The 26,462-nt window shown below is 42.4% G+C and overlaps 1 protein-coding gene across 1 annotated transcript in view; it reads right to left on the reverse strand.

The window, feature by feature from the left end:
• Positions 1-12,798: 12,798 nt before the first annotated feature.
• Positions 12,799-26,462, reverse strand: part of LOC139442507 (probable G-protein coupled receptor CG31760) — a 74,663-nt gene continuing 60,999 nt past the window's right edge. The window contains exons 12-14 of the mRNA XM_071223322.1: positions 21,801-21,906; positions 19,576-19,743; positions 12,799-13,398 (exon numbers count right to left, since the gene is read on the reverse strand). Coding sequence (XP_071079423.1) covers positions 13,330-13,398; positions 19,576-19,743; positions 21,801-21,906 — 343 coding nt within the window. The 3' untranslated portion in view covers positions 12,799-13,329. The remainder of the gene's footprint in view (positions 13,399-19,575; positions 19,744-21,800; positions 21,907-26,462) is intronic.

Here is a 26,462-nt window from a genome sequence, read left to right on the forward strand (position 1 = left end):
GTGCATATAACACATGAGTGCATATTATATGCGAATAAATAAGTCTTGTGTACATTGATCAATCGGAAGAGGTGCTAATTGGGATTGTTCACTTGCCAATATATTAGCAAATATCGCCGTGGACACTTATTACGTCGAATAGGGTATGATGCAAATTGCTTCATGTTGCTGGGATTCTGGGTTGCTAGCATCCTATACAGGTCGTGACAGGTGACAATTGCATCAGGTGGTCGGACTCAGTGACGCATATGATTGTGGATCATCCTCATAATATCAATCACTGCATTGTCTGGTCCATGCTTGTTTACAGAGTGATGTCATATAGCTGGAATATTGCTGAGTGCACAAACACATACATTTTTGCTGGAACTGTCATTGTCAATAAGTTTGTGAATATTAATATGATGATCCTAGCATGTTTGCAAGCTGGTGTATGAGAATGAGATTGACTAAACATGAGGGAATGGTAATGTACAGTGTCAAATATTGTGATGGTATGTGAAATAAATGCAATTATTTTGATTTTGTTGTTGATTTCTCTGTTTATTTTCGGGGCACGGGTTGCACAGTCAGTCTAAGGCGCCGTGATTCGCTGTGCAGAGTTGTGTCCCTTGGGCACGCCATAAACCTATGATTGTGTGTTCGAATCCTAAATCGCCCCAATTATGTTTCTAGGTTTGTCAGCACCATGCCCGTGCTCGTGGGTTTCACCAAAGTGGTAAACGCCTAAGACCTGCATCACTTCGGGCTTTCCTCCCACATTAAGCTGACACGCCGCGATATAACTGGAATACTGTTAAAAGCGGCGTTAAACCCAACTCACTCACGCACTCTGTTTATTTTGCTTATTGTAACAAAGTGTTCAGTAAATTTCCAACAACCCATGCTGGCTGAAAAAGGCAACTACATGAGGATTGAATGGCTACAATGGTGCTGGATGATAAACAGTCTTGTTTCCATGGGGCTCTGTTGCCACAATTGTAAGGTGCCACAACCTGATGATCAGAGTTGTATCCCTTGGCCATGACAGGATCAGCTGGCTGTGGGTTTTCAGTAAAAGTTGTAGCAGGATCACAAGGGGTACATGGGGTTTTATGTGTCCCGCGTTAGGTTTTATACCAGCAACCTGAGGCATAAAACCCCATGTACCATGAGTGTTCCCATCTTCCTGAGGCAAGGGAATTAACTGACTTTAAAAAGCCAGTTTCCACCCTTGCCGAACTAGGCTGGAATTACTGGACTCAATCGTAGCGCCACCAGTGGCTATTACCAGTTATGTCCCTTCTAAGCCTCTCCTATGGACCAATCAGATTCCACCGCTCGTATCACTTGCGTTTGCTTCACTCAAAACGGTGGCGCCCAGTCAGGACGATCTGATCGATAATCAAGATCTATACTGTGATAAAACGGGTCTTACATCGCGAAATGCATCAAATCACGTGAGCACCTTGATTAAAAACATGAAAAGATTTGGAAAATATCTGCTGACAACGAGATGGTGGTGCACATGCTTTGCAAATCCTGCAATCGACCGAAATCTGCACAGTAGTTTACGAACCGTATGTTGATTTCGTTACGATTGGACAATGTAAAGACTCGTCAGTCCAGCCAAAATATAACTCCATAATTCCAGCATAGTTCGGCAAGGTGGAAACTGGACTTATATAGTCAGTTAACGCCCTTGCCTCGGAAAGGTGGGACCGCCTCTGTGGTCTAGTGGTAGAGTGGAGGGTGCGGGGTTCGATCCCCGGCCGCGTCATATCCAAAGACATTAAAAGATGGTACTTGTTACCCTGTCTGGCACTGCGGCATAGTATCTCAGTGGGTTAGCGCTGTAAATCGGCATCAGTCCGGACTAGTACAAGCAGTACACACACACACACACGCACACACGGGCATGTGAATATAAGTGCAATAATCTTGGACGCGACGTTAAACCCCATTTCACCTCGCCTCACCTCACCTCACCTCGGGAAGATGGTGAAATATATACGGGGATACAATAAAACAATATAAAATCCTATTGTGTCCGAGTAGTTCAATTATATCATTACTACAAAAGATAAATCTCATGTTTTGACAAGCCATCTCTACTCCACTGTCCAACAACTGGGAGATCTGACAAATGAGGTATGACCCGTCTGACCTGTAACTCGTACACCAGTAGCCTGATGAATTATTTCATTAAAAAAACACGATATAATTATGCAAAGATGCTTTGTTGGAAATAAATCTGTGCCTTTTGATGTACTATTGAAGAACGTGACCTGTAGATGACCGTGACCCTGTTGATGACCGTGACCTGTAGATGACCGTGACTTGTAGATGACCTTGACCTATTGATGACCGTGACCTGTAGATGACCTTGACCTATTGATGACCGTGACCTATTGATGACCGTGACCAGTAGATATTCAACAAAAAAAAAAGAAACTGCTCCTCACAGAACATATATTCAACAAAGATAAATCAATATACAGATATTACTGCATCCAATGAGATGGCAAATGGCTTCAACAGCCAGGTTCTCATGCTGTATCACATGTGTATAGTAGGATGCAAAATGTTCACTCTGCGAATAGTGGTAATGAAAACAAAATCCTCACGCGACACAAGGCATTGAACTATTTAAAAACGTTCAATTGCTTTTGGAACAAACAAACGACCCTCCTTGATACCTGGAACAGTAAATCGGTGAACCACACACCAGAAAGCTTCGTTTTAGATACAACACAAGGACGCCGGTTGTGACTAACGCATTGCGGTCAATGGAGGGCCCTAAAATCAGATTGATTCAAGTACATTAGGATTACTCCACTGCTGACGCTCGCTGCCCATGGTGGCAGAGTCAATAAGTACTAGATTATGTGCCACTTCATGCACGATCCGAGTGTTGTCCGAGGCAGTCTGATTGTATTATAAATCAGCGCTTCTCGTGTATCGCCAGGTCCAATCGAAACTTAGTGTCGAGGCGTGCTTCCTGTCCGTGCAATGTAATATCGGAAAGTGTTTGCCGATGTCGGATGACGCGGAAGGGCATAGTCAACAGAGTCCGTTGTTTGCGGATAGTGTACTGAAATAACATGTAATATAATTTAATATAAACAAACGGAATTGAGCAGCGCATCATTTCAGGGATCGTTACAGATGTGTTGAGGTAATGAATAAAGCAGACGTCGAGAACAAGTATTTGTAGGGCTCTTCCAAGATCAGTGATTATGTGTGAGAACAGTTCGCATGATTCAAGAGCAGATACCGTGGCTAACTCGTAAACTAATCAATGACTTCTCTAGCTGCCATGTATATTGTCTGTGTCAGCCACCGGCGGAGCAGGATAGGCTAACCTTTTTGCGAACACCTGGTATCATCACTATTTGATAGTGATTCATAAACACATGTTCATGATATAGTCGGAATCTACAATCGACTCTGATTTTGGCAGACATTACTTCTGAATGTTGAAAGGGTTTTGTCGCTTTTATTGTAAGAAAGAGTTCGGTACTCTTCAATAGGAATCATTATTGCCTTTGCAAAAGACGTCAGTTTTTGGATTGTGGCAATTTGCAAGAAAAACGAGTAATCTTTCAACGTCGAAAGTGTTAACATTCCTTTTTTCCATCAAGCTTATGTTTTCTTATACACGAAACATACTTCCAACTTTCAGTCAAGCAACTATTGCCAAAAGTCGTTTGGACAGAAATATAAAGTTATTTCTTTCCTTCGGAATTGATCTATGAATCTTGGTATATTTTTTACAATTTCATTAAGAATAACAGCGTACTCCTCGAATAATTACGAGGACAACAACCGTTCATGTGGCAATTCTTACAACTTGGAGTTCATTGTAAAATCTAGACAAACTGTTGAGTGATTTTTGAAGATTTCCAATAAAGGCCATTGGTGCCCAAAGTGTCAGGTCTAATCTGTAAATAATCCGGGGAATATGTTTTCATGAGTAAGTGAGTGAATGAGTTTGGTTTAACGCCGCTTTTAACAGTATTCCAGTTATATCGCGGCGTGTAAGCTTAATGTGGGAGGGAAACCCGAAGTGGTGTCAGGTCTCAGACGTTAACCACTTTGGTGAAAACCCACGAGCACGGGCATGGTGCTGACAAATTTAGAAACATAATCGGGGCGAACCGGGATTCGAACCCACAATCACAGGTGTTTTCATGAACTAATTGAAATAACTTGGACTAACCAATGGAACTGAAACCCACAACCCCTCAAGGGGATTCCCGATACTGTAAAGAACTAATTCCAACGCAAATTGTAAAAAATATGTATATATCATTGAATAATAACCATGTCAACTGAAAGATAATACCATTTAAATCAATATTCATGTGTGGCTGTTCATTATCGAAGAAATATTCGCGAGAACAATTATAGATCTTTCAGCAGACATGTTTACGTCTTTTTTGTAGCCATGCAGAGACACAGGTCGCTGAAGCAGGATAGTAATCTTGTTGAAACACTGAACCCACATATATAAATAGACAATTCCATTGATAGATATGGGTCCGGCGTTGCAGCAATATCATTCTCCTGCTTCAGGTCCCTGCGTGCGGATCAAACGGTCTTTTGATCCTCTCATCTCTCCATTTCTTTTGTTCTCTAGAATAATTGATGATCTCTTATCCCAACGTCAGTACACGATAAAGATACTTTACTTTATCAATTGTGCATTTAAAAAGCTCGTCGTATCTATATTTCATGATGACTGAGTAAATAAATGGCTGGTAGATCGTGCAGTTTGTAAACAAACAGTAGACATTCTGCACCCATTCTTAAAAGTTGTAAGATGAAAGGGCCGACATTTTCTAAGATAAATCGATTTTATGGATGGTTGCAAAATCAACAACTGCAGGAAATTGTAAGAACAGTAAAATGTTGTAGATATAATTGAAACAATTCAGAAAGAGGTTGACATCCATATATTCTCTTCCTTATGCGTATCACTTCTATACATGCCTTTCAAAGACCTAATTCAGACAGGTTTAGAAAAGTATAACTACACAGGTGTATACAAAAGCATCTCACAAACTAGGAACTTAAAAAATAATAGCCTACAAATAATAGCCTTTGTTTGTAGCCTAACGCCGCACACTGAAATATTCCAGACATAGCAACGCGGTGTCTGCACGAGGTAAATTGACCTAGCGAGGACTGGTGATTCTGAGCCCAGTCTCTGACTGGTTTAGGGGCGGTCGGGTAGCCTAGTGGTTAAAGCGTTCGCTCGTCACGCCGAAGACCCGGGTTCGATTCCCGACATGGGTACAATGTGTGAAGCCCATTTCTGGTGTCCCCCGACGTGATATTGCTGGAATATTGCTAAAAGCGGCGTAAAACCACACTCACTCACTCACTCATTCACTCACTCACTCTGACTGGTTTACTGCTTTAAGTCGCAAAACCTGAGTCAGTGAATGTTTGTTTGTTTGTTGTTTAATGACGAGCTTATTAATATTCCAGCTATATGACGGCGTTCTGTAAAAATTCTAGTCTGGACCAGATAATCTAAAGATTGACATCTTGAGCATCGATCCACACAGTCTCATTAAAATCAGATCTTAGTTCTCGCTATCGCTTAACAAAATTCTGAGAACATCCCATAAAGGCTCACGTCAGAACGACCTTTCATCCGACCAATCAAAGCGTCGCTTACCAGATCATGAAAGCGACAGTCTGAATGTGTTAACTTTTACGGCCCGTATGACTGATTCCGTCAAAATTATCGTCGATCTCCCGCTTCCGTGGGATAAACGTTTGAACGGAGGAGGCGTTGCACAGAACGTGGGAAGCACTACCATACAATCGCAACCATATATTAGACATTCCGGAATGTTCGTTTGTTCAGTTTTCAAAATTTTAATCGAGAACTGTGTCAACATATTTCTCAAACGTAGTCTGAAATGGAAGTCGCCAGGTTGAAACGAGTGCCGTAAAGCTCAAGAAAGCTGCTTTCTAATTTGCTGATGTCGACTTCTTGTTAGTCATTTCAGTGGTCGATCAGAGTTTGCGAAAGGTCGTTCTGACGTGACCCGTAATGGGATGTCCTCAGATCTTTGTTTAGCGGTAGCGAAAACTAAGATCTGATTTTAATGAGATCGCGATCCACACAATTAGGATACGATGACGTGCATCAACCAAGTCAGCGAGCCTGACCACCCGATCCAATTAGTCAACATCATGTGTTGCTGAAGATCAGTTCTAACCTGGATCCACACAAATAAAGAAGTTGACACGAGCAATCGGTGACGAAGTTTTGGCGTTATGCGAAAAAGCCTAAACACGTTCATTTCAACAAGGCTGAAAAACCTCAGAACCCACTCCACACCACTGTCACATTATGTAATGGAGAAACCATGACACCGAAGGAATGGTATGATTGTATAACCGGGTAGGCACAGAAAAGCCGAGGGCCAATCATACCATTCCTGAGGTGGAATGGTTTGTCCAACTTATAAACCGCTATCCATTAATCTATGTCATTTTTGGAGCTTATATTTACGCGGTATACGGGTCGCAAATAAGCGCGGTATAACGAGACACGCTTTATAACAGTTGTTATCGCGGGCCGCTGCGCGGACTGCACGTGCACAAGAGGGCTGTACGTGCAGAAAGAACTGCGTGCGTCGTACCACATGGCATTGTGTCGTTGACTGTTCACAAGAGAGGATGTCTGACGATGACGATATTTTTCTTACTCAAAGTAAGTTAATTGATGAAAATTCTGCAGATAAGGATGAGGATGACTTTTGTTTCCGTTTTGGTGACCCTTTGTCAGATGATGAAGTTGCCAAAAAACTGCGGAACAAAATTTCGGAGCGGACGAGAATTAAAAACCATTGGGCTCTTGGTTTTACAATTGCTCCCCAGGTTTTACAATTGCAATTGTAAAACCTGCGGAGCAATTGTAAAACTTGAGGAGCAATTGTTAAACCTGCTGAGTGGTCTTACTATAAAAGAAAGGTTGCCTGGGAGATGGTTAAAACACCATGATAGGTTTATAAATGCAGTTAAAAACGGTTATTGTCAACCCAGAAATCACCACTGACTCTGCGATCTGGAGTATCTACCATATTATCACGGACTGGGCAAGCCGTCAAAAGCGCCAGGCAAGCAAAGGCCAAATGCTGAAATCGTATCCCACTACTGACCAGGTTGTAATTCAGCCTTGGGACCAACAATGTTTACAGGTCTTTACAGTGTTGTCACTACCTCTAGTGTACAGTACATACACCCTGTGTACTCAAAAGAACCCACTCGTCCGATGGTAGTTGACCAAATGGTGGAAACACGAATAAATACGTACATACATACACCCGAAACACAAGTGTCAAAACTTGTGGTGCCACCATGGGCAAGTATCTAAGTTCAAGCGTGCCTCTGTTCGCCCAGCAGGGAATGGGTACCCGATATGTGAAGTTGATGTAAAAACCCTCTAGCGCCGTCGGCAGCTTGGCAGAGAATGGGTAGCCGCTAGGCAGCTTGGGTTGTATACTCCCCAGGGAGTTGAGAATGTTAACTTGAATGGAAACGAATCCACTGTTCGGGGACCAAATAAAACCGCATTTGACCAGATACTGGTACATGGATACCTGCGTTTTATAAATGTATAATATAAAAGTTCACTTGGCGTCTCCTCAGGCTGCTGATCAACGTCTGGATTTTAGCATTGGGATCTGTTCAGGGATCACACCTGGGGCTGTTCATTAGGTCTTTGGACTGGAGGACCTCTTGCTCTCCCATGGCGGAAGTACAATTCTACAACATCTTGAAAAGTCAGGGTTCCGTTGTTGGTCATTATTTTTCGGAATTGGATTTTGTATCAAGTGTGCTCGATTACTGCGCATGTCTATATAATACCCTGGATAACGGAGGATGTGCCTGTAACAATTCTGCGACCTGGCTGTGCGTGTCAAAGGGACGTCATGGGTCGTGGCTCATGCTATTAATCATGGGTCGTGGCTCATGCTATCAACCACTGGTTTGCCAATCCAAAATCGAACGTTTGCAACTCCCTCGATTTATCTGTAATACTGCTGCCCTACCGAGCTCACCAGATTCAATATAAAATTCAACAGGATAGATCCTGACAGCCACTTGTGGGGGCAGGGTGGCCCAGACGTCTAAGGCGCCGCAATTCGCTGTGCAGAGTTGCGTCCCTTGGGCACCTATGATAGAAACCTATGATTGTGGGTTCGTGTGTGTGTGTGCGTGCGTGCGTGCGTGCGTGCGTGCGTGCTTGCTTGCGTGTCGATTTATAGTGCTAGGTCACTGAAATACCATGCCCCAGTTTAACATGAAAAGTCCACTCAGACACAGTATACTGACTCCGAGCCGACCAGTCCTTGTTTTAGCCCCTTAATGCCGAGCGCCAGACAGGGTAACAACAAGTACCATCTTTTAACGTCTTGAGGTATGACGCGGCCGGGATCGAACCCTTGACCTTCCGCTCTCCGGGCGGACGCTCTACCACTAGACCACGGAGGCGGTCAATAGTCGAATGAACTGCCTAGCGGAATCAGCTGCCACAGTTTAATAATGTCAGAACGGTTGCCCACCGTCTCCAGGTAACACAACACGGTGCCATTAACCGACAAACGAAACACTTTATTAATCAACAACGCTTCAGTATACATTCATACATAACGATAGGCCATATATACATATACAACGAGGCCTGAATATTGACACTGTAACAAAATGCAGTATTAAGGCATGTAACAAAATGACCATCTTCAGTTCTGTTATCAATATGATACACATCTACGTCATCAACTTCATCTTAAAGTATCACGCAGAAAATATCGACAGCGATCAAGTCAAAGCATGCTCAGAGAGATCGATATTAATCGATATCAACAATCGTTGGATATCCAGCGTATCTTATCACTATTCTGTTTGAATATATTTCAAAGGTACATTTGCTGGCGTAGCCTTTTTTTAAACCGCATTCAAATACAAGTCACTAAAAATAATCCACCATATTCCACCCATTTGAGAAATTCTGTGTTAGTGATAAGAATGGGAAATATGGCAGCGTCACTTCCGAAACGAGGGACCGGTGGGGTAGCCTAGTGGTTAAAGTGTTCGCTCGACTTGGTAGCATTGATTATTTTTTTTAAATCTAAACTTCGCGTTACTTCGATTTCTTTTCTCATTATATCAATTATTTTCTCGAAATTTTGAGTTTTTGAAATAAACTTGAAATAAGAGAAAATAATTGAAATTACGAGAAAAAAATTCAAGTAATGAGAAAATAATTGAAATTACTAAAATATATTCGAAATAACGAGAAAAAATCGAAAATTCGGGAAAGTAGAGAAATTTTGATTTATAAATACAAATATATATGCTACGAAAGTGACACCATTAGGCTTTCGCAGTATACAGTTGAAACTATAAAGAGAGTTCATAGAAACACTGAAGATAACTGTATACTCCTTCTGAGAACAATGCAACATGTTACCAACATACGCCTCTGCAGTGAGTGAGTGAGTGAGTGAGTTGGGTTTAACGTCGCTTTTAACAGTATTCCAGTTATATCGCGGCGTGTCAGCGTAATGTGGGAGGAAAGCTCGAAGTGATGCAGGTCTCAGACGTTTACCACTTCGGTGAAACCCACGAGCACGGGTATGGTGCTGACAAAACTAGAAACATAATCGATCCGAACAGGGATTCGAACCCAAAATCATAGGTTTCTGGGGTGCCCAAGGGACGCAACTCTTCACAGTGAATTGCGGCGCCTTAGACGACTGGGCCACCCGTGCCCCAATCATGGCAAGAAGTTAAAAGAACACCTGATTCTTTCATATGACCATTGTTAATCATGGCAAGGCAGATAAGCTATCATCATAGGAAAGAATCAGAATTTTTAAAACTTATGAGTAGTATGGGACTGGGCCACCCGTGCCCCCTGTGATTGAGTGAGTGAGTGAGGTTTTACGCCGCTTTTAGCAATATTCCAGCAATATCACGGCGGGGGACACCAGAAATGGGCTCCACTTCTTGTACCCATATGGGGAATCGAACCTGGGTCTTCAGCGTGTCGATCGAACGCTTTAGCCACAAGGCTACCCCACCCCCGATGAGTGGCGTGACGAGCGAACGCTTTAACCACTAGGCTACCCGACCGCCTTCTCTGCAGTGATATCTGGGGTTTTCACTACTTTCTTGTTTGCATTTTGGTGCCATATGTCATAGTTTACCCACGTTCCTCTTCATAACCGTTCAGTATATCATCAGTATATATGCCCGTTGTGGCAGTGATAGGTCATGTATGGATTATTCTATATACTGACCAAAAAAGGTTAGAGATCATGAATATTACTGGGGAGATTTTTGTAGTGAAGACTGAAACACTTTCATAAAAAAATCCACAAAAAATGGACATGATCCCTAACTTTCTTTGGTCAGTATACGATAATCTATATATTTGATTATTTAGTCCGATTAGTTGCGTAATTTACAAGAACAAAAGAAAATTAGATATAGTTGGAATGAATAAATGAATAATGATAATATCTTCAAATGCTATGTACAAAGACTGTCCACTTTACTTAAAAGGCACCTAAGGCCAACCTCTCAATGAGCCTTTAGCCTCCTCCCCACACCCATAGAGGCTTATGGACGGAATGTTTTAATCCATCATATCACGCAGATACAGCAATACAACACATACTTCACAAGATAAACAACGAAAGACAATATCCCCCATTAGTTAAATATGTCTCTGCTTCGTTAGGTTGAACACCTAGCTAGGACCGCTTGTTCTGTTGACCTTAGATCCTAATTGGTATGATTACGTCATAAAACCTGCGTTCATGGCTAACGACTTGAATAAATCGAGCTGGGATCGCAAATTCTCTTGAGCCTCAGTCCTAACTGGTGAATGTGTTAGACCAGGGTTACATTATCCAAAGTCTTAGTCATGCTTAAAAACTATTAAGGTAGACATGTAGAAGACCTTTCGAAATTTGATTCCTTATTTTGACTTGCACCAGCTATCACATTCATAAATGGTAGATAGCTTCATATTATTCAGCCGACAAGATGATATTTGAACGACTTGATCAATCCATCTAGGCCTGCCATGACTCATCTTCTCATTGGTGGAACAACAGATCACGTGACAGAAATATGGCTCCCATGTCATATACTTGGCATGGCCCACTCCTGTAAAAAACTCAATATGGTCCCAAGCTTCCACTTTTAAAGAACTCTAGTATAACGAACGACCTTGTTATGTTTGATTGCCGTAAAAACTAAATCTGATCAGAAAATATATTGACTATATATAACAACGACGGCATTACACATTCAACTGTTCAACACTCAATATCACGTGTAGCAGTTTGATGTTGAAAGATGTCGAGCATAATTCTCTGTATTGGCCAAAAGCTGTGACCTACGGTGATGGAGACATGGACCTACAGCTGTGACCTATACTGTGATGGACACATGGACCTACAGCTGTGGCCTACGGTGATGGAGACATGGACCTACAGCTGTGACCTACTGTGATGGACACATGTACCTACAGCTGTGACCTACTGTGATGGAGACATGGACCTACAGCTGTGACCTACTGTGATGGACACATGGACCTACAGCTGTGACCTACTGTGATGGAGACATGGACCTACAGCTGTGACCTACTGTGATGGAGACATGGCCCTACAGCTGTGACCTACTGTGATGTAGAAGAGACCTACAGCTGTAACCTACTGTGATGGAGACATGGACCTACAGCTGTAACCTACTGTGATGGAGACATGGCCCTACAGCTGTGACCTACTGTGATGGAGACGTGGACCTACAGCTGTGACCTACTGTGATGGACACATGGACCTACAGCTGTGACCTACTGTAATTGAGTCAGGGACCTACAGCTGTGACCTACTGTGATGGAGTCATGCACATACAGCTGTGACCTACTGTGATGGACACATGGAACTACAGCTGTGACCTACTGTAATTGAGTCAGGGACCTACAGCTGTGACCTACTGTGATGGAGTCATGCACATACAGCTGTGACCTACTGTGATGGAGACATGCACCTACAGCTGTGACCTACTGTCATGGAGACATGGCCCTACAGCTGTGACCGACTGTCATGGAGAAAGAGACCTACAGCTGTGACCTATACTGTGATGGACACATGGACCTACAGCTGTGACCTACTGTGATGGAGACATGGACCTACAGCTGTGACCTACTGTGATGGAGACATGGCCCTACAGCTGTGACCTACTGTGATGCAGATAGACCTACAGCTGTGACCTACTGTGATGCAGATAGAGACCTACAGCTGTGACCTACTGTCATGGAGACATGGACCTACAGCTGTGACCTATTGTCATGGAGACATGGACCTACAGCTGTGACCTACTGTGATGCCTCAGACAATAATTTCCATTCCTTCACTGCAATTTCTCGAAACAAAGGAACCTCCCTTATCCGGACGTTTCTGTTTGAATCGTTCGGATTGAAGGTATTCTGAACAAAAACATGTTGTGAAGGCAATAATTCTCTCTGGGGCGGAGATGCCTCTTCAGACTTGGACGGGCTGAGCCTTCCCAAACAAACAGAACTACCTCAACGCCCATCCTGTCGCTGCTGGAATGTCCATTCTGAAGCGGAGCCCATTGGAACACGGGTATCGATGCTATTGTATTTAAGTCGCACTGAGCAAAACAGGTTTTGCTGCTGTTTTGCTAGTTCACGCCAATGGTAACTTTGTATACCAATTTGTACACACACACACACACACACACACACACACACACACACAAACACACACACAAACACACACACACACACACACACACACACACACACACACACACACACACACACACACACACACACACACACAAACACACACACACACACACACACACACACACACACACACACACACACACACACCACCTCCACAACCCCTTCCCAAAATCGGGGCGGATAATCCGCAATTTCTCGAAGCTCTAATGTTAATTTCTCTGTTGTTCGACTTCATACTGTTCCGAAGCGTCAACTCTCCTGATAATTCAGCCTGGCAATATCTATAACCGTTCGTAACATTACTTCACATAGCCTCCTAGCTGTAGCTGTAGTCTCGACCAAAGTAGTGGACAGTTGATTTCACCAGGACCAGGAGAATGGTTTGCGGTGGTGTGGGCACGGTGTGGGCATTTGCAAGTGATTATCGAGATTATTGAGATTAGTGGAATGTCGATCCATGATATCTGTGATGACCTTGAAACAACCCAGTGATTGTTCGTTGTCAAGGATTTGGATTCGAACACGAGCTCCGAGTGTTACAAGGGGACAACCTTCGCAGATTTCTTTGATCCATTGACGCTCTTTTTGGCCTGTGGCGATTCTTCCTGCAATGGATCAAGTAAGTGATTTTAATGCGATGAACGTCTTCAGTAAGAATGGCACATAATTTACAATAGAACGTATAAATATCCAATCGACGCCGACAATTTGATATTCGTGGAGGAAGGGTAACTTTTTTCTTTGCAATTTTGTAAAAAGAATACAATTCAGAAGTAATTGGAAAAATTAAATAAGTTGTCAGTCGTTACCCTAAAAAGTAAACCGTTCACTCGACATGCTCGGTGACATGTTAAGCAATGGTTGTGAGATTTAAAACAATGCTCGACTCCTCCAAAAAATAGATTTTTTTATAGGCAGTGCCCGGGATGTTGGCCGGTCTCTGACAACAATCACCCCATCCCTCCCGTAAGATGAGGGTCCTTATCAAGAGCCACAGTAGGTAATGGAGTGGGTCCATATGAACGGTTTGGTACACTTCGTGACATTTCGACATAAAAGAGGTAGGGAGGAACACACTTTGAGATACGCATGTACCTCGAGACAGATGAGGTGGGATGGGGCAGAGTTCGAGATAGACATGTTTATTTTCCACATGGAGGAGGTGGGATGGGACATATTTCGAGATAATCATGCATTTCTACACAGGAGGAGGTCGGGCGGGACACAAATTTGAGACAGGCCACAAGCATGTATTTCCACATTGAGGAAGTCGGGTCTACTCCTTACTTTGTACACGTCGAAATAAGCGTGTATTTTGAGTTGGGGTTGGTGTACTAAGAGATGGACTGGACAGACCAGGAGGACAGATATATACATGTGGCAGGAATATTATACTTAATACAAGCATTTAATACAAGTACAGAAAACATTAATTAATCAACGATACGTCTGTGTGGTAAAATTGTGTTTTGGGAAATATTTAAATACGATAATATTGTATCACAAAATATTTAACAAAACCAACTCTGTCAACAAACAACGGAATATATACTAGGCTAAGAAGATAAACTGAGGAATGCTATCAGCATATGAAATGTAATGAATGGGAAATATCTAAATATTCTAGGCAGCGAGTAAAGTTGTAGTGAGAATTATACGAAGGTGTCACTAAAGGAATATGAAATATACAAAGTAAGTTATGAACAACGCTTTACAGGCCAGAAATACAAAGGTATTGATAGATTAGAAAAAAATACACAAATAAGCCGAATTACGTTAAGCAGGAAATATGAATGTGAAGAAAATACTGAGATTCCTTTCGCAATACGTCTGCATATACATTCAATTAAGGTAACATGGTAATAACGACAGCCATACTGCACATTGGATACACTGCAGAATAAATCCTTTTAATTGTTTCAGTATTGGAAATTACATGTACAATTGTAGTGATTGTCTCTAAAACCGCCCGATTGGTCTTTATGAAGGTGTGAGACAAGGAGAACCTCACCCCCTTACTTATTCATCCTGGTGGCAGACTTCGTGGAATCCTAGCCGGACACATTGCGCCCATGATACAAATTTCTAGTTTGTGTTTATGAGGACTATTTTGTGCTAGTATATACACACATCTCTCTTATATTCATTTTGAAGGGTATTTTTTAATTCCCAAAATCCAATTTCTACAAGAATGTCCGAACTTTGCCAGAATCGGTGACATTAGATAAAGTTGAACTTTGTAGTTCCATGTTGGACATGGCCACGGCTTGTGTTGATTACATATCTTCCACTTCGAGCCTAACCATGGACATGTTGTCATTACAGTGTCTCAACAGTCCACACTAAAAACAAACACACGTCAAAAACATGTCAGGTGATTGCGAAGAAAAGTTACTTTTTCTTAAAATTTCATTTACTGCATAGCCTCCCCCCCTACAAACAAATTTGTTACCAAGCGAGCTGGAGCCATCGGGATTCTTGGAGAATTAATAGCTATTAAGCAACATGGACACTAGGGGCTGATGTTCCACTGCAGTAGGCATATATTTTCCGCAACCGGAAGAGTTTTGTTCGGACTGGAGGTTATAATATTGACCTTATGCTATCAGAGTATTTCTTTTGAGGTTTTACTGCTGAAAGTGGAAGTTTAAATATCACTGTTGCTCTTTCAGCCGGAATTAGGTGTATTTTTCAATGGAAGTTCTACTGCAACATGCTTGTCAAAACAGTGGTGTCATAACCAGTTGTACAATAACTACTACTCTATACCATAATGGCCTCTTAAGGCCAACTGCAATACGTGTTATAGTTTTCTGGGACCGAAATTGATATTACTAAATGAATAACAGTCATGGGTTATTTGGTTTGGGGGTCTTCTGCAGAAACCCAACGTTTTGCAAAACCGGAAGTGACATAGCAGGAATCGGAAGTACTGAAAGCTTTCTTACAAGTTACTAAAGCCCTATGACCTTTTTATTTGAAGTTCTGCAGTAGTAGGCATTGGCGTTCCAAAACCCCGGATGTGAAGTAATCAAATTAGCTAGAGAATGTAACTTCAGAATGCACACCCTACAGAAAATGTCCTGCCAGAAGTGAGGATTATGACATGATCAACGAGGAGAAACCCTTGCCAATGAATGGATATGTGCTTTGAGCCCTCATAACTGCTTCCAACTATTCAAGATCTTAATCATTTCAATCATTGACTTTCCTACCAGGATATAAAAAAACCTTACTTAAGCTCATATCAAATAGTCACAGACTTGATCACCCGTCTCGCGAACACCATAAGGTTTGACATACTGTGGGACTCATGTAACATTGAACAGTGATATCCCTAAAGATTAAAATTTCAATTCCTTCCTAGTTGGTGAATGAACCACGTTTCATTATTCAAAAATGCTATTTGAAATGAAACCAACATTTTATGTGATAGGATGGTAACTCTTTTACCGAGAAGTGAAACGCGGAAAATCCAGCCTGTCTGGAGAATTCAGTTCCTCGTCAATAAGGATGTCCAGTGTTAGGAAGGGTTTCAAGCGAATTATCACATTTAACCCGGAAACACATTGTGTCGAAAGAGAGGTTTGGACAGTTGCGATCGGTTGTACTTGGTTGTGGCAAGATGACAAAAGAATAGAATATAAGCTATATCTAATAAGCCAAATAAAGTTGAAAGTTAACTGACTTACATTCAAAGACGACCTGCGTAGGGAGAGGAAGAATATGAGTGAGTGAGTGAGTTGGGTTTAACGCCGCTTTTAACAGTATTCCAGTTTTATCACGGCGTGTCAGCCTAATGTGGGAGGAAAGCCCGAAGTGATGCAGGTCTCAGACGTTTACCACTTCGGTGAAACCGACGAGCACGATTATGGTGCTGACAAACCTAGAAACATGATCGGGGCGAACCGGGATTCGAACCCACAATCATAGGTTTTTGGCGTGCCCAAGGGACGCAACTCTGCACAGCGAATCGCGGCTCCTTAGACGACTGGATAGAGGGCGTGGTTAGAGGGCCAATCTGCGGATTTCTATAAAAGTGGTATTAAAAGCTTAATAGACAAATGGAATAAGTGTATTGAAGTGAATGGAGATAAAGTACAAAAGATATTCTGCGACTTGGTCTTATATTGAAGTTGCAAAACTTATTGAACACCCCTCGTATTAATAATCGAGTCTGCACGAGACGAGCCGGTGATTGATATCATGAGCAACGTCAGGCGCTCCCGAGATGTGATGACACGCAGTCATTCAGCCTGACCATCCATCCATTAGGTCGCTTCGTAAGACAAGCACATGTTTCTGGGGATGTATTCTTATACGGAATACGGGCTGATAGGGGACCAGCTCTCTTGAGAACGATCATTGTATTCACAACCTGTGTAATACTTCGTTATACCCTATGCCTGTTAAACCATTGAACCAAGCTACGGCCTAGTTGCTGCGATAGGGAAAACAAGAGAGTGTTCTGATCAATCAGCGTTCAGATTACAACCACCAAACGGCATTTCGATTTACAGAGTTATAAATGGCCTAATTTCATAACTTGATGAAAAACAACCTTTCGTCACAACCATAGGCGGATCCAGAGGGGGTTCCAAGGGGTCCGGACCCCCCTCCCCCTAACCTCTCCCAAATTTAGTATGTTGTGGGTAGTATCTGAAAGAGGATTTTTTTATATTTTGGACCCCTACCCTTTTAAAACAATGCTGAATCGGATCCCTCTCTTTGAGAAAATGCCGAAACCGCCCTTGACAAGTACACCACATATTGGCCGTATGAACATAGGGCATACAAGCCCGAGACGTATTGACAATAGCATCGGTTATTTGCCGCGTATCAATCCCGACAAATTGAGCTCTTGGTCACATAGAGGCTCATAGAAATTAGCGTGGAATCAAAGATAAGCTAGGAACGTTTCTAAGATGTTACTGTTTGAGCACAAAGGAGGAGAGAGGAGGTGATAATTAGAAAGCCGTCAAGGAAGCTACATCAGTTCTGTCTACAGAGACGTAAAAGAAAGTGCACAAGGCTATGAATAAATTTCAATAGCAGAAATGCTCTACAATACTAATCCGACTCACCATCAAGCATATCCTTTAAGATAGATGTCCTCGACACTTGCAACAAATATAAATACATACCTCCGAAATAATGCAAATAGCAGGATAGTTGTACCCATAACGGCTTCTCTATTTTGGGGGGAACATGGCCTCTGTATCACCGGGGCCACTCATCGGGGCGGGGTAGCCTTGTGGCTAAAGCGTTCGATCGACACGCTGAAGACCCGAGTTCGATTCCCAATATGGTACAATACGTCGCCCGTTTATGGTGGCCCTCGCTGTGATGTGGCTGATATTGGTAAAAGCGGCGTAAAACCATACTCACTCAAGTTTAGAGAAAGTGGCATGACACAATCATCAGCACACACACCCATTTGTAAATCAACTTCATGCTAATGGTCTAAGGCGCGGCAGGTCGCTGTACACAGTTGCCTCCCTTAGCCGTTGCAGGATGATAAGTTCGAGTCCCAGATTGTATGGGTTTCCTACATACTAATACATTCACTCATTCAAAATGATGAGGCAGCAGAGACTGATGTGTGTATTGCGACAGTGATACGTGGTAATAAGGATGAAAAGTACATGTCACGGAAACAGATAACCATTACTACTGTAAAACGATAGATGCATACATCGGTATTTGTAGGTTTGTAAAGGCTCAAAAACGTTTGTTGAGCGCGAAACAGTAATGACAATTGAACTCAATGTTACGTTTCAAACGGTACATAAATCCAACATTGCTCGTTTTTTTATGAAGTCTCTTTTTACCATTTTAACCGTCAACCGCAGAAAACAATGACATGGCGATGTAGGATTAAACAGATACGACTTAGGGTGAGGTCGGATAAGGGCCATTTTTGGAATGTCAGATTTTGAACTCAAACTTCACTACATTGATATGAAAATTATCAGCCATATACAAATAGCTCATATTTATCTTTTCCTTCCTAACACTTGTAGTTTTGGACTAAAGACATGATCACATAAATATGGCTAAAATGAGTGAAAAGGGAGGATTTTTAATGAAAATTTAAGTCCGTGACAAACAAGACTCTTTAATCATATACTCACACGCAAAAGAAACGCAAGTACTGTTTTATCTATATCTTTGATACTCAGATTGGGGCAAAGATTTGCTCATGTTCATTAGAAAACGCTTCCCGAAAACCTCTAAAATCAGCCATTTTGACATATTTGATCCATAGGTATTTATCGTGTGTTGTCATAAGTCTCAAACATGGAAGTCATAGCACATCGCGAGCCAAACATAGCCCTTATCCTTCCTCCTGCTATATAAAGGGAATGCTTTAAACATTACTTTTACATACAATTACAGACTACGGCTTGAGTTCTATTTACATCATTTAAAAAAAGCGAATTTTGGCAGTTTGGTGTTTTTTTTACTAACTCTTGGTAAACAACCAAAAAGTTTTTCGTATATTTTCGTTTACCACAGTTCGCAAATTGGAAATTTAATTCCATTTGGTTTTCTGAAGAGACTTTATCCCAACATAAACCACGGTACGAATCTGAGCTTGGCCAACTTGCACAAAGCAATCTTAGGGCTAAGACTATCGTAAGCCTATATTAAAGTATGGGAGTTATGATCATCTTAGCGCTAAGACCGCATTGAGCAAGGGGCCCAGATTCTGAGGGAGGCACCCCTTTACGAACGTCATCATATCAAAGTTGTGTGCTATTAAGAATAACGGGACCTACAATGCCGATGTAGACGTCGTCTGGCATGACCTGGACACCGACACTGCGTTGTTCCGGCTGGCTGACGCTAGGGAGGGTCAACTTCACCCTCCCTGTGATGGTCGTGGCTTGCTGCACCGCCGTACCCCGCTCCTCCTGGGGGTTAATTCCTTTCCACAGAGCCCAGACCTGTTGGGGGAGGACACAGTCAGTACCGCTGTCTTACTCAACATCAATCTCATTAAAATCAGATCTTAGTTCTCGCTATCACTAAACAAAGATCTGAGGACATCCCATTACGGGTCACGTCAGAACGACCTTTCATCCAACCAATCAGAGCGTCGCTTATCAGATCATGAAAGTGACAGTCGGAATGTGTTTTCTAATCATGCAACCACGATATATTTGACACGGGGTATTCCGAACGACAGTTACAGGTTTTATGATTATATCCATCCAATCTATGCCATCTATAAGCCATTCCAGAATGTTCTTATTATCAGTTTTAAAATGTTTAACCGAGAATACGTCAAAATATGTTTCGAAGTGTAGTCGCCAGTTTGAAACTGGTGTCGTAAAGCTCGAGAAAGCTGCCTTCTGATTGGCCAATGTCGATTTCTTGTAAGTCATTTCATTGGTCGGTCAAAATTCGCGAAAGGTCGGGCTGACGTGACCCGTAATTGGATGTCCTCAGATCTTTGTTTAGCGGTAGCGAAAACTTATTTTAAGGAGATTGACTCAACATGTGAGAGGGGTATTGAGACATTTCATACAATCTACATAACTTCATAACGAACGGTGAATGGAATCTTCAGCCTGAACACTATGAGTGGGACCAAGAGAACGTTAGACTGGACAGGCCTCTACATAATCGTGACGAAATATTATTGTCTGACAAGATCTTAAACAGTATTCAGTATTCTAAATATCTTCCATCCGTCTCATTAACAAACTTGGGTATGGCGAGTACCTAGTATTCTATATTTATTCTACCCCATGAACGCATCTGGGTAAAGAGAGTACCTAGTATTAAATACCTCTTCTCCATGACGGGCGGTCGGGTAGCCTTGTGGTTAAAGCGTTCGCTCGTCATGGGTACAATGTGTGAAGCCCATTTCTGGTGCCACCCGCCGTGATATTGCTGGAATATTGCTAAAAGCGGCGTAAAACCATACTCACTCACTCACTCTTCTCCATGACACAGTATACTGATTCCGAGCCGACCAGTCCTTTTTTAGGCCCTTAATGCCGAGCACCAGGCAGGGTAACAACAATTACCATCTTTTAATGTCTTGAATGACGCGGTAGGGGACCGTTCTCCGGGCGGACGCTCTACCATTAGACCACGTAGGCGGTCTAGAGAGGTAGTCCGGTATCATGTGTTATCTCACTGTCGTGAAATATGGATATATGTTCTAAAATAAATGCAGTATCTCATCTCTAAACATTATAATTTAAGCTATCAATATCCGTTAACCATGTCGGATGGAATATTTCATTGCAACAAAAAATTGAAATATTAAGGATAATTTTCGTAATGAATGTACTGTCTGTGACAGCCCATGTCGTTATTACCTGATTAAAGGATACGGATAGCAACGGTTTCCGGGAGAAACAAGATTTAGTTTGTTCCCCCTGTTACAAAGCCGGGAGTAATTGCACAGCCGGCGAAAGGGCGTGGTTATTCTACATAATGACGCCAGTACTGTTTAGTGATTGATACAGGGCGGACTCAGCACACAACAATGAAGCAAATTTAATCGGCTAATAGGCAAATAATATAATTATTTTGAAAGCTACATGGGGCCGTATATCACTCACACACACACACACACACACACACACACACACCTCCCGCACCTCCCCCCCTTCCCCCCAAAAAACTCCGGCCCCGCTCGCAATTAATTATTCTTAACTCTTTATGCGTATGTAATGCAAGTTGATTACTTTCGAGTGGTGAGATTAACTTTCCTTAACACGACGGTAATTGTGTTCGATCGTTGACGTTTCTGCCCGATCTGAGATTACATTAGAGTCAATATCCATCGATGGTCTATCCGCTGGACCGAAAGCTGTGGGGGGCTCGATCTGTCATCTGCGACCACGCCCACACATGTTACTCAACTACACGTTACATATATGTTGAATTCTATAAGGTTGTGTACCTGCTTTGTTCAAAATGTTTCAGAATGTTTTAATGTATCTATGGATATTCTAACTATATCACATACGGCTAAGTGGCCTACCTTTGGAGCGAAGATAAGCGTCATTGTGATTGTGACGAGAGCCTGAAGTTCGGCCATCTGAAGAACGTACACGATGTCCGGGCCTGCCGACACCGCGATGAGCTGACTGAAACATTCATCAGTAGATACCCCAACGACATGTAACATGACTGAAACATTCAACAGTAGATACCTCAACGTCATGTAACATGACTGAAACATTTAGGGGACACTTCAGCCACATGTGAACTGACTGAAACATTCATCAGTAGATACCTCGACGTCATGTAACATGACTGAAACATTTAGGGGACACACTTCAAACACATATGAACTGACTGAAACATTCATCAGTAGATACCTCAACGACATGTAACATGACTGAAACATTTAGGGGACACACTTCAGTTACACATGGAATGACTGAAACATTCATCAGTAGATACCTCAACGACATGTAACATGACTGAAACATTTAGGGGACACACTTCAAACACATATGAACTGACAGAAACATTCATCAGTAGATACCTCAACGTCATGTAACATGACTGAAACATTTAGGGGACACACTTCAACCACATAAGAACGGACAGAAACAGTCATCAGTAGATACCTCAGTGACATGTAACATGACTGAAACATTTAGGGGACACACTTCATCTACACATGGAATGACTGAAACATTCATCAGTAGATACCTAAACGACATGTAACATGACTGAAACATTTAGGGGACACACTTCATCTACACATGGAATGACTGAAACATTCATCAGTAGATATCTAAACGTCATGTAACATGACTGAAACATTTAGGGGACACACTTCAGCTACACATGGAATGACTGAAACATTCATCAGTAGATACCTCAACGACATGTATAATGACTGAAACATTCAGGGGACACACTTCAGCCACACATGGAATAACTGAAACATTCATCAGTAGATACCTCAACGTCATGTAACATGACTGAAACATTAAGGGGAAACACTTCAGCCACACATGGAATGACTGAAACATTCATCAGTAGATACCTCAACGTCATGTAACATGACTGAAACATTCAGGGGACACACTTCAAACACATATGAACTGACTGAAACATTCATCAGTAGATACCTCAACGTCATGTAACATGACTGAAACATTTAGGGGAAACACTTCAACCACATAAGAACGGACAGAAACAGTCATCAGTAGATACCTCAGCGACATGTAACATGACTGAAACATTTAGGGGACACACTTCAAACACACATGGAATGACTGAAACATTCATCAGTAGATACCTCAGCGACATGTAACATGACTGAAACATTTAGGGGACATACTTCATCTACACATGGAATGACTGAAACATTCATCAGTAGATACCTCAACTTCATGTAACATGACTGAAACATTTAGGGGACACACTTCAACTACACATGGAATGACTGAAACATTCATCAGTAAATACCTCAACGTCATGTAACATGACTGAAACATTTAGGGGACACACTTCAACCACACATGGAATGACTGAAACATTCATCAGTAGATACCTCAACGCCATGTAACATGACTGAAACATTCAGGGGACACACTTCAAACACATATGAACTGACTGAAACATTTATCAGTAGAAACCTCAACGTCATGTAACATGACTGAAACATTCAGGGGACACACTTCAACCACACATGGAATGACTGAAACATTCATCAGTAGATACCTCAACGTCATGTAACATGACTGAAACATTTAGGGGACACACTTCAACCACATATGAACGGACAGAAACATTCATCAGTAGATACCTCAACGTCATGTAACATGACTGAAACATTCAGGGGACACACTTCAAACACATACGAACGGACAGAAACATTCATCAGTAGAAACCTCAACGACATGTAACATGACTGAAACATTCATGGGACATACTTTAACCAAATAAGAACTGACTGAAACATTCCTCAGTAGATTCCTCAACGACATGTAACATGACGGAAACATTCAAGAGGTACACCTAAAAGACATATGAATTAATTGAAACATCTTCCCGAGGCAAAAGAGTTAACTCTCCTGTGGACCAATCAGATTCCACCTCTCGTATCACTTGCATTTGCTTAAAAAAAATGGCGGCGCCCAGTCAAGACGTTCTGATCGACAATCAAGATCTATATTGTGAGAAAACGGGTCTTACATCGCGAAATGCATCAAATCACGTGAGTACCTTGTTGACAACGAGTTCGCGGTGTACATGCTGTGCAAATCCTGCAATTGACCGAAATCTGCACGACAGTTTACGAACCGGATTTCGATTTCGGTGCGCGATTTTGATTGGACTATACATAGACTCGTTAGTCCAGCCAAAGTTTAACTCCATAATACCAGCCTATAGTTCAGCAAGGGTGGAAACTGGACTTTTATAGTCAGTTAACTCACTTGCCTCGGGAAGATGACCTGGGGATACGCCACGCCTCCAACTAAATCCACATGAACTCAAATGACCCCGCAGATGTATTTGGACATGTACTTGTTTAACTGATCTGATTTTCCTCTCTGGAAGTCCATCTGGGGAGGCTACAGGGACGGCATTGTTGTTGGTGGACGTGTTCCAAGGGGAACGTTACTTCGGGAACTATGCATCAAATTATGACACTGTACGATTGGGATTAGAAATGAGTTCGAAATACGGGGAGAGATTTCACAATGTATGGTTAGTGTGAGCGGGGGAAGGTCTAATGGTAATGACTGACTAGGTGACGTCTAATGGTCGTTAGAGTGACTAGGTGAGGTCTAAAGGTCGTTAGTGTGAGCGGGGGAAGGTCTAATGTTAGTTAGTGTTAGCAGGTACGGTCTAATAGTCGTGAGTGCCTAGGTCGTAAGAATGAACAGCGTGAGGTCTAAAGGTCGTTAGAGTGAACAACGGGAGGTCTAAAGGTCGTTAGTGTGCCCAGGTAATATATAATGGTCGTCGGCGTGATCAGGGGAAGGTCTAATGGTCACGAGTGATTAGGTAAGGTCTAATGGTCGTTAGTGTGATTGGGGGAATGTCTAATGGTCGTGAGTGACTAGGTAATGTATAAAGGTCGTTAGTGTGATCGGGGGAAGGTCTAATGGTCGCGAGTGACTAGGTAATGTATAAAGGCCGTTAGTGTGATCGGGGGAAGGCCTAATGGTCGTGAGTGTGATCGGGGGAAGGTCTAATGGTCGCGAGTGACTAGGTAATGTATAATGGTCGTTAGTGTGAGTGGGGTGAGTTGGGTTTAACGCCGCTTTTAACAGTATTCCAGTTATATAACGGCGTGTCAGCTTAATGTGGGAGGAAAGGCCGAAGTGATGCAGGTCTCAGACGTTTTACCACTTCGGTGAAACCCACGAGCACGGGTATGGTGCTGACAAATCTAGAAACATAATCGGGGCGAACCGGGATTCGAACCCACAATCATAGGTTTCAGGCGTGCCTAAGGGACGCGACTCTGCACAGCGAATCGCGGCGCCTTAGACGACTGGGCCACCCGTGCCCCCTCGTTAGTGTGATCGGGGGAAGGTCTAATGGTCGTTTGTTTGATCGGGGGAAGGTCTAATGGTCGTGAGTGACTAGGTAATGTACAATGGTCGTTAGTGTGATCGGGGGAAGGTCAAATCGTCGTTAGTGTGACTAGGTAAGGTCTAATGGTTGTTAGCATTAGCAAGAAAGGTCTAATGGTCGTGAGTGTGATCGGGGGAAGGTCTAATGGTCGCGAGTGACTAGGTAATGTATAATGGTCGTTAGTGTGATCGGGGGAAGGTCTAATGGTCGTTAGTTTGATCGGGGGAAGGTCTAATGGTCGTGAGTGACTAGGTAATGTACAATGGTCGTTAGTGTGATCGGGGGAAGGTCAATTCGTCGTTAGTGTGACTAGGTAAGGTCTAATGGTTGTTAGCATTAGCAAGAAAGGTCTAATGGTCGTGAGTGAGATCGGGGGAAGGTCTAATGGTCGTTAGTGTGATTGAGGGAAGGTCTAATGGTCGTTAGTGTGACTAAGTAAGACCTAATGGTCGTTAGCGTTAGCAGGGGAAGGAAAGATCTAATCGTCGCCATTTCAGCAGACAATGTCTCATGATCGTTAGTGTGACCAGATAAGGTCTAATGATGGTTAGTGTGACCAGGTAAGGTCTAATGATGGTTAGTGTGACCAGGTAAGGTCTAATGATCGTTAGTGTGACCAGGTAAGGTCTAATGATCGTTAGTGTGACCAGGTAAGGTCTAATGATCGTTAGTGTGACCAGGTAAGGTCTAATGATCGTTAGTGTGACCAGGTAAGGTCTAATGATCGTTAGTGTGACCAGGTAAGGTCTAATGATCGTTAGTGTGACCAGGTAAGGTCTAATGATCGTAAGTGTGACCAGGTAAGGTCTAATGATGGTTAGTGTGTGCAGATAAGGTCTTACGGTCGTTAGTGTGAGACGGTCTAATGGCAGATAATCGGAGTTGTGAAATTCTATGATCGTTAGTGTGGGAAGATGCTTTTGATGATTACCCCTTTGGTGAAACCATTAAGCAAGCGTAAAAGAAATTCCCATAAAGTAATAATATAACACATTTGGCAACACAAGAAGGTACACTTATTATGTTACATTTAAAATGACACCAATGCGTGTCTTATTATAGATATCATTTCCAACATGTAGTCAGCCTGGCGTAT

The sequence above is a fragment of the Haliotis cracherodii genome, unplaced genomic scaffold, assembly GCF_022045235.1.
Source record: "Haliotis cracherodii isolate W230 unplaced genomic scaffold, xgHalCrac1.p SCAF_5, whole genome shotgun sequence".
Classification (NCBI taxonomy): Eukaryota; Metazoa; Mollusca; class Gastropoda; order Lepetellida; family Haliotidae; genus Haliotis; species Haliotis cracherodii.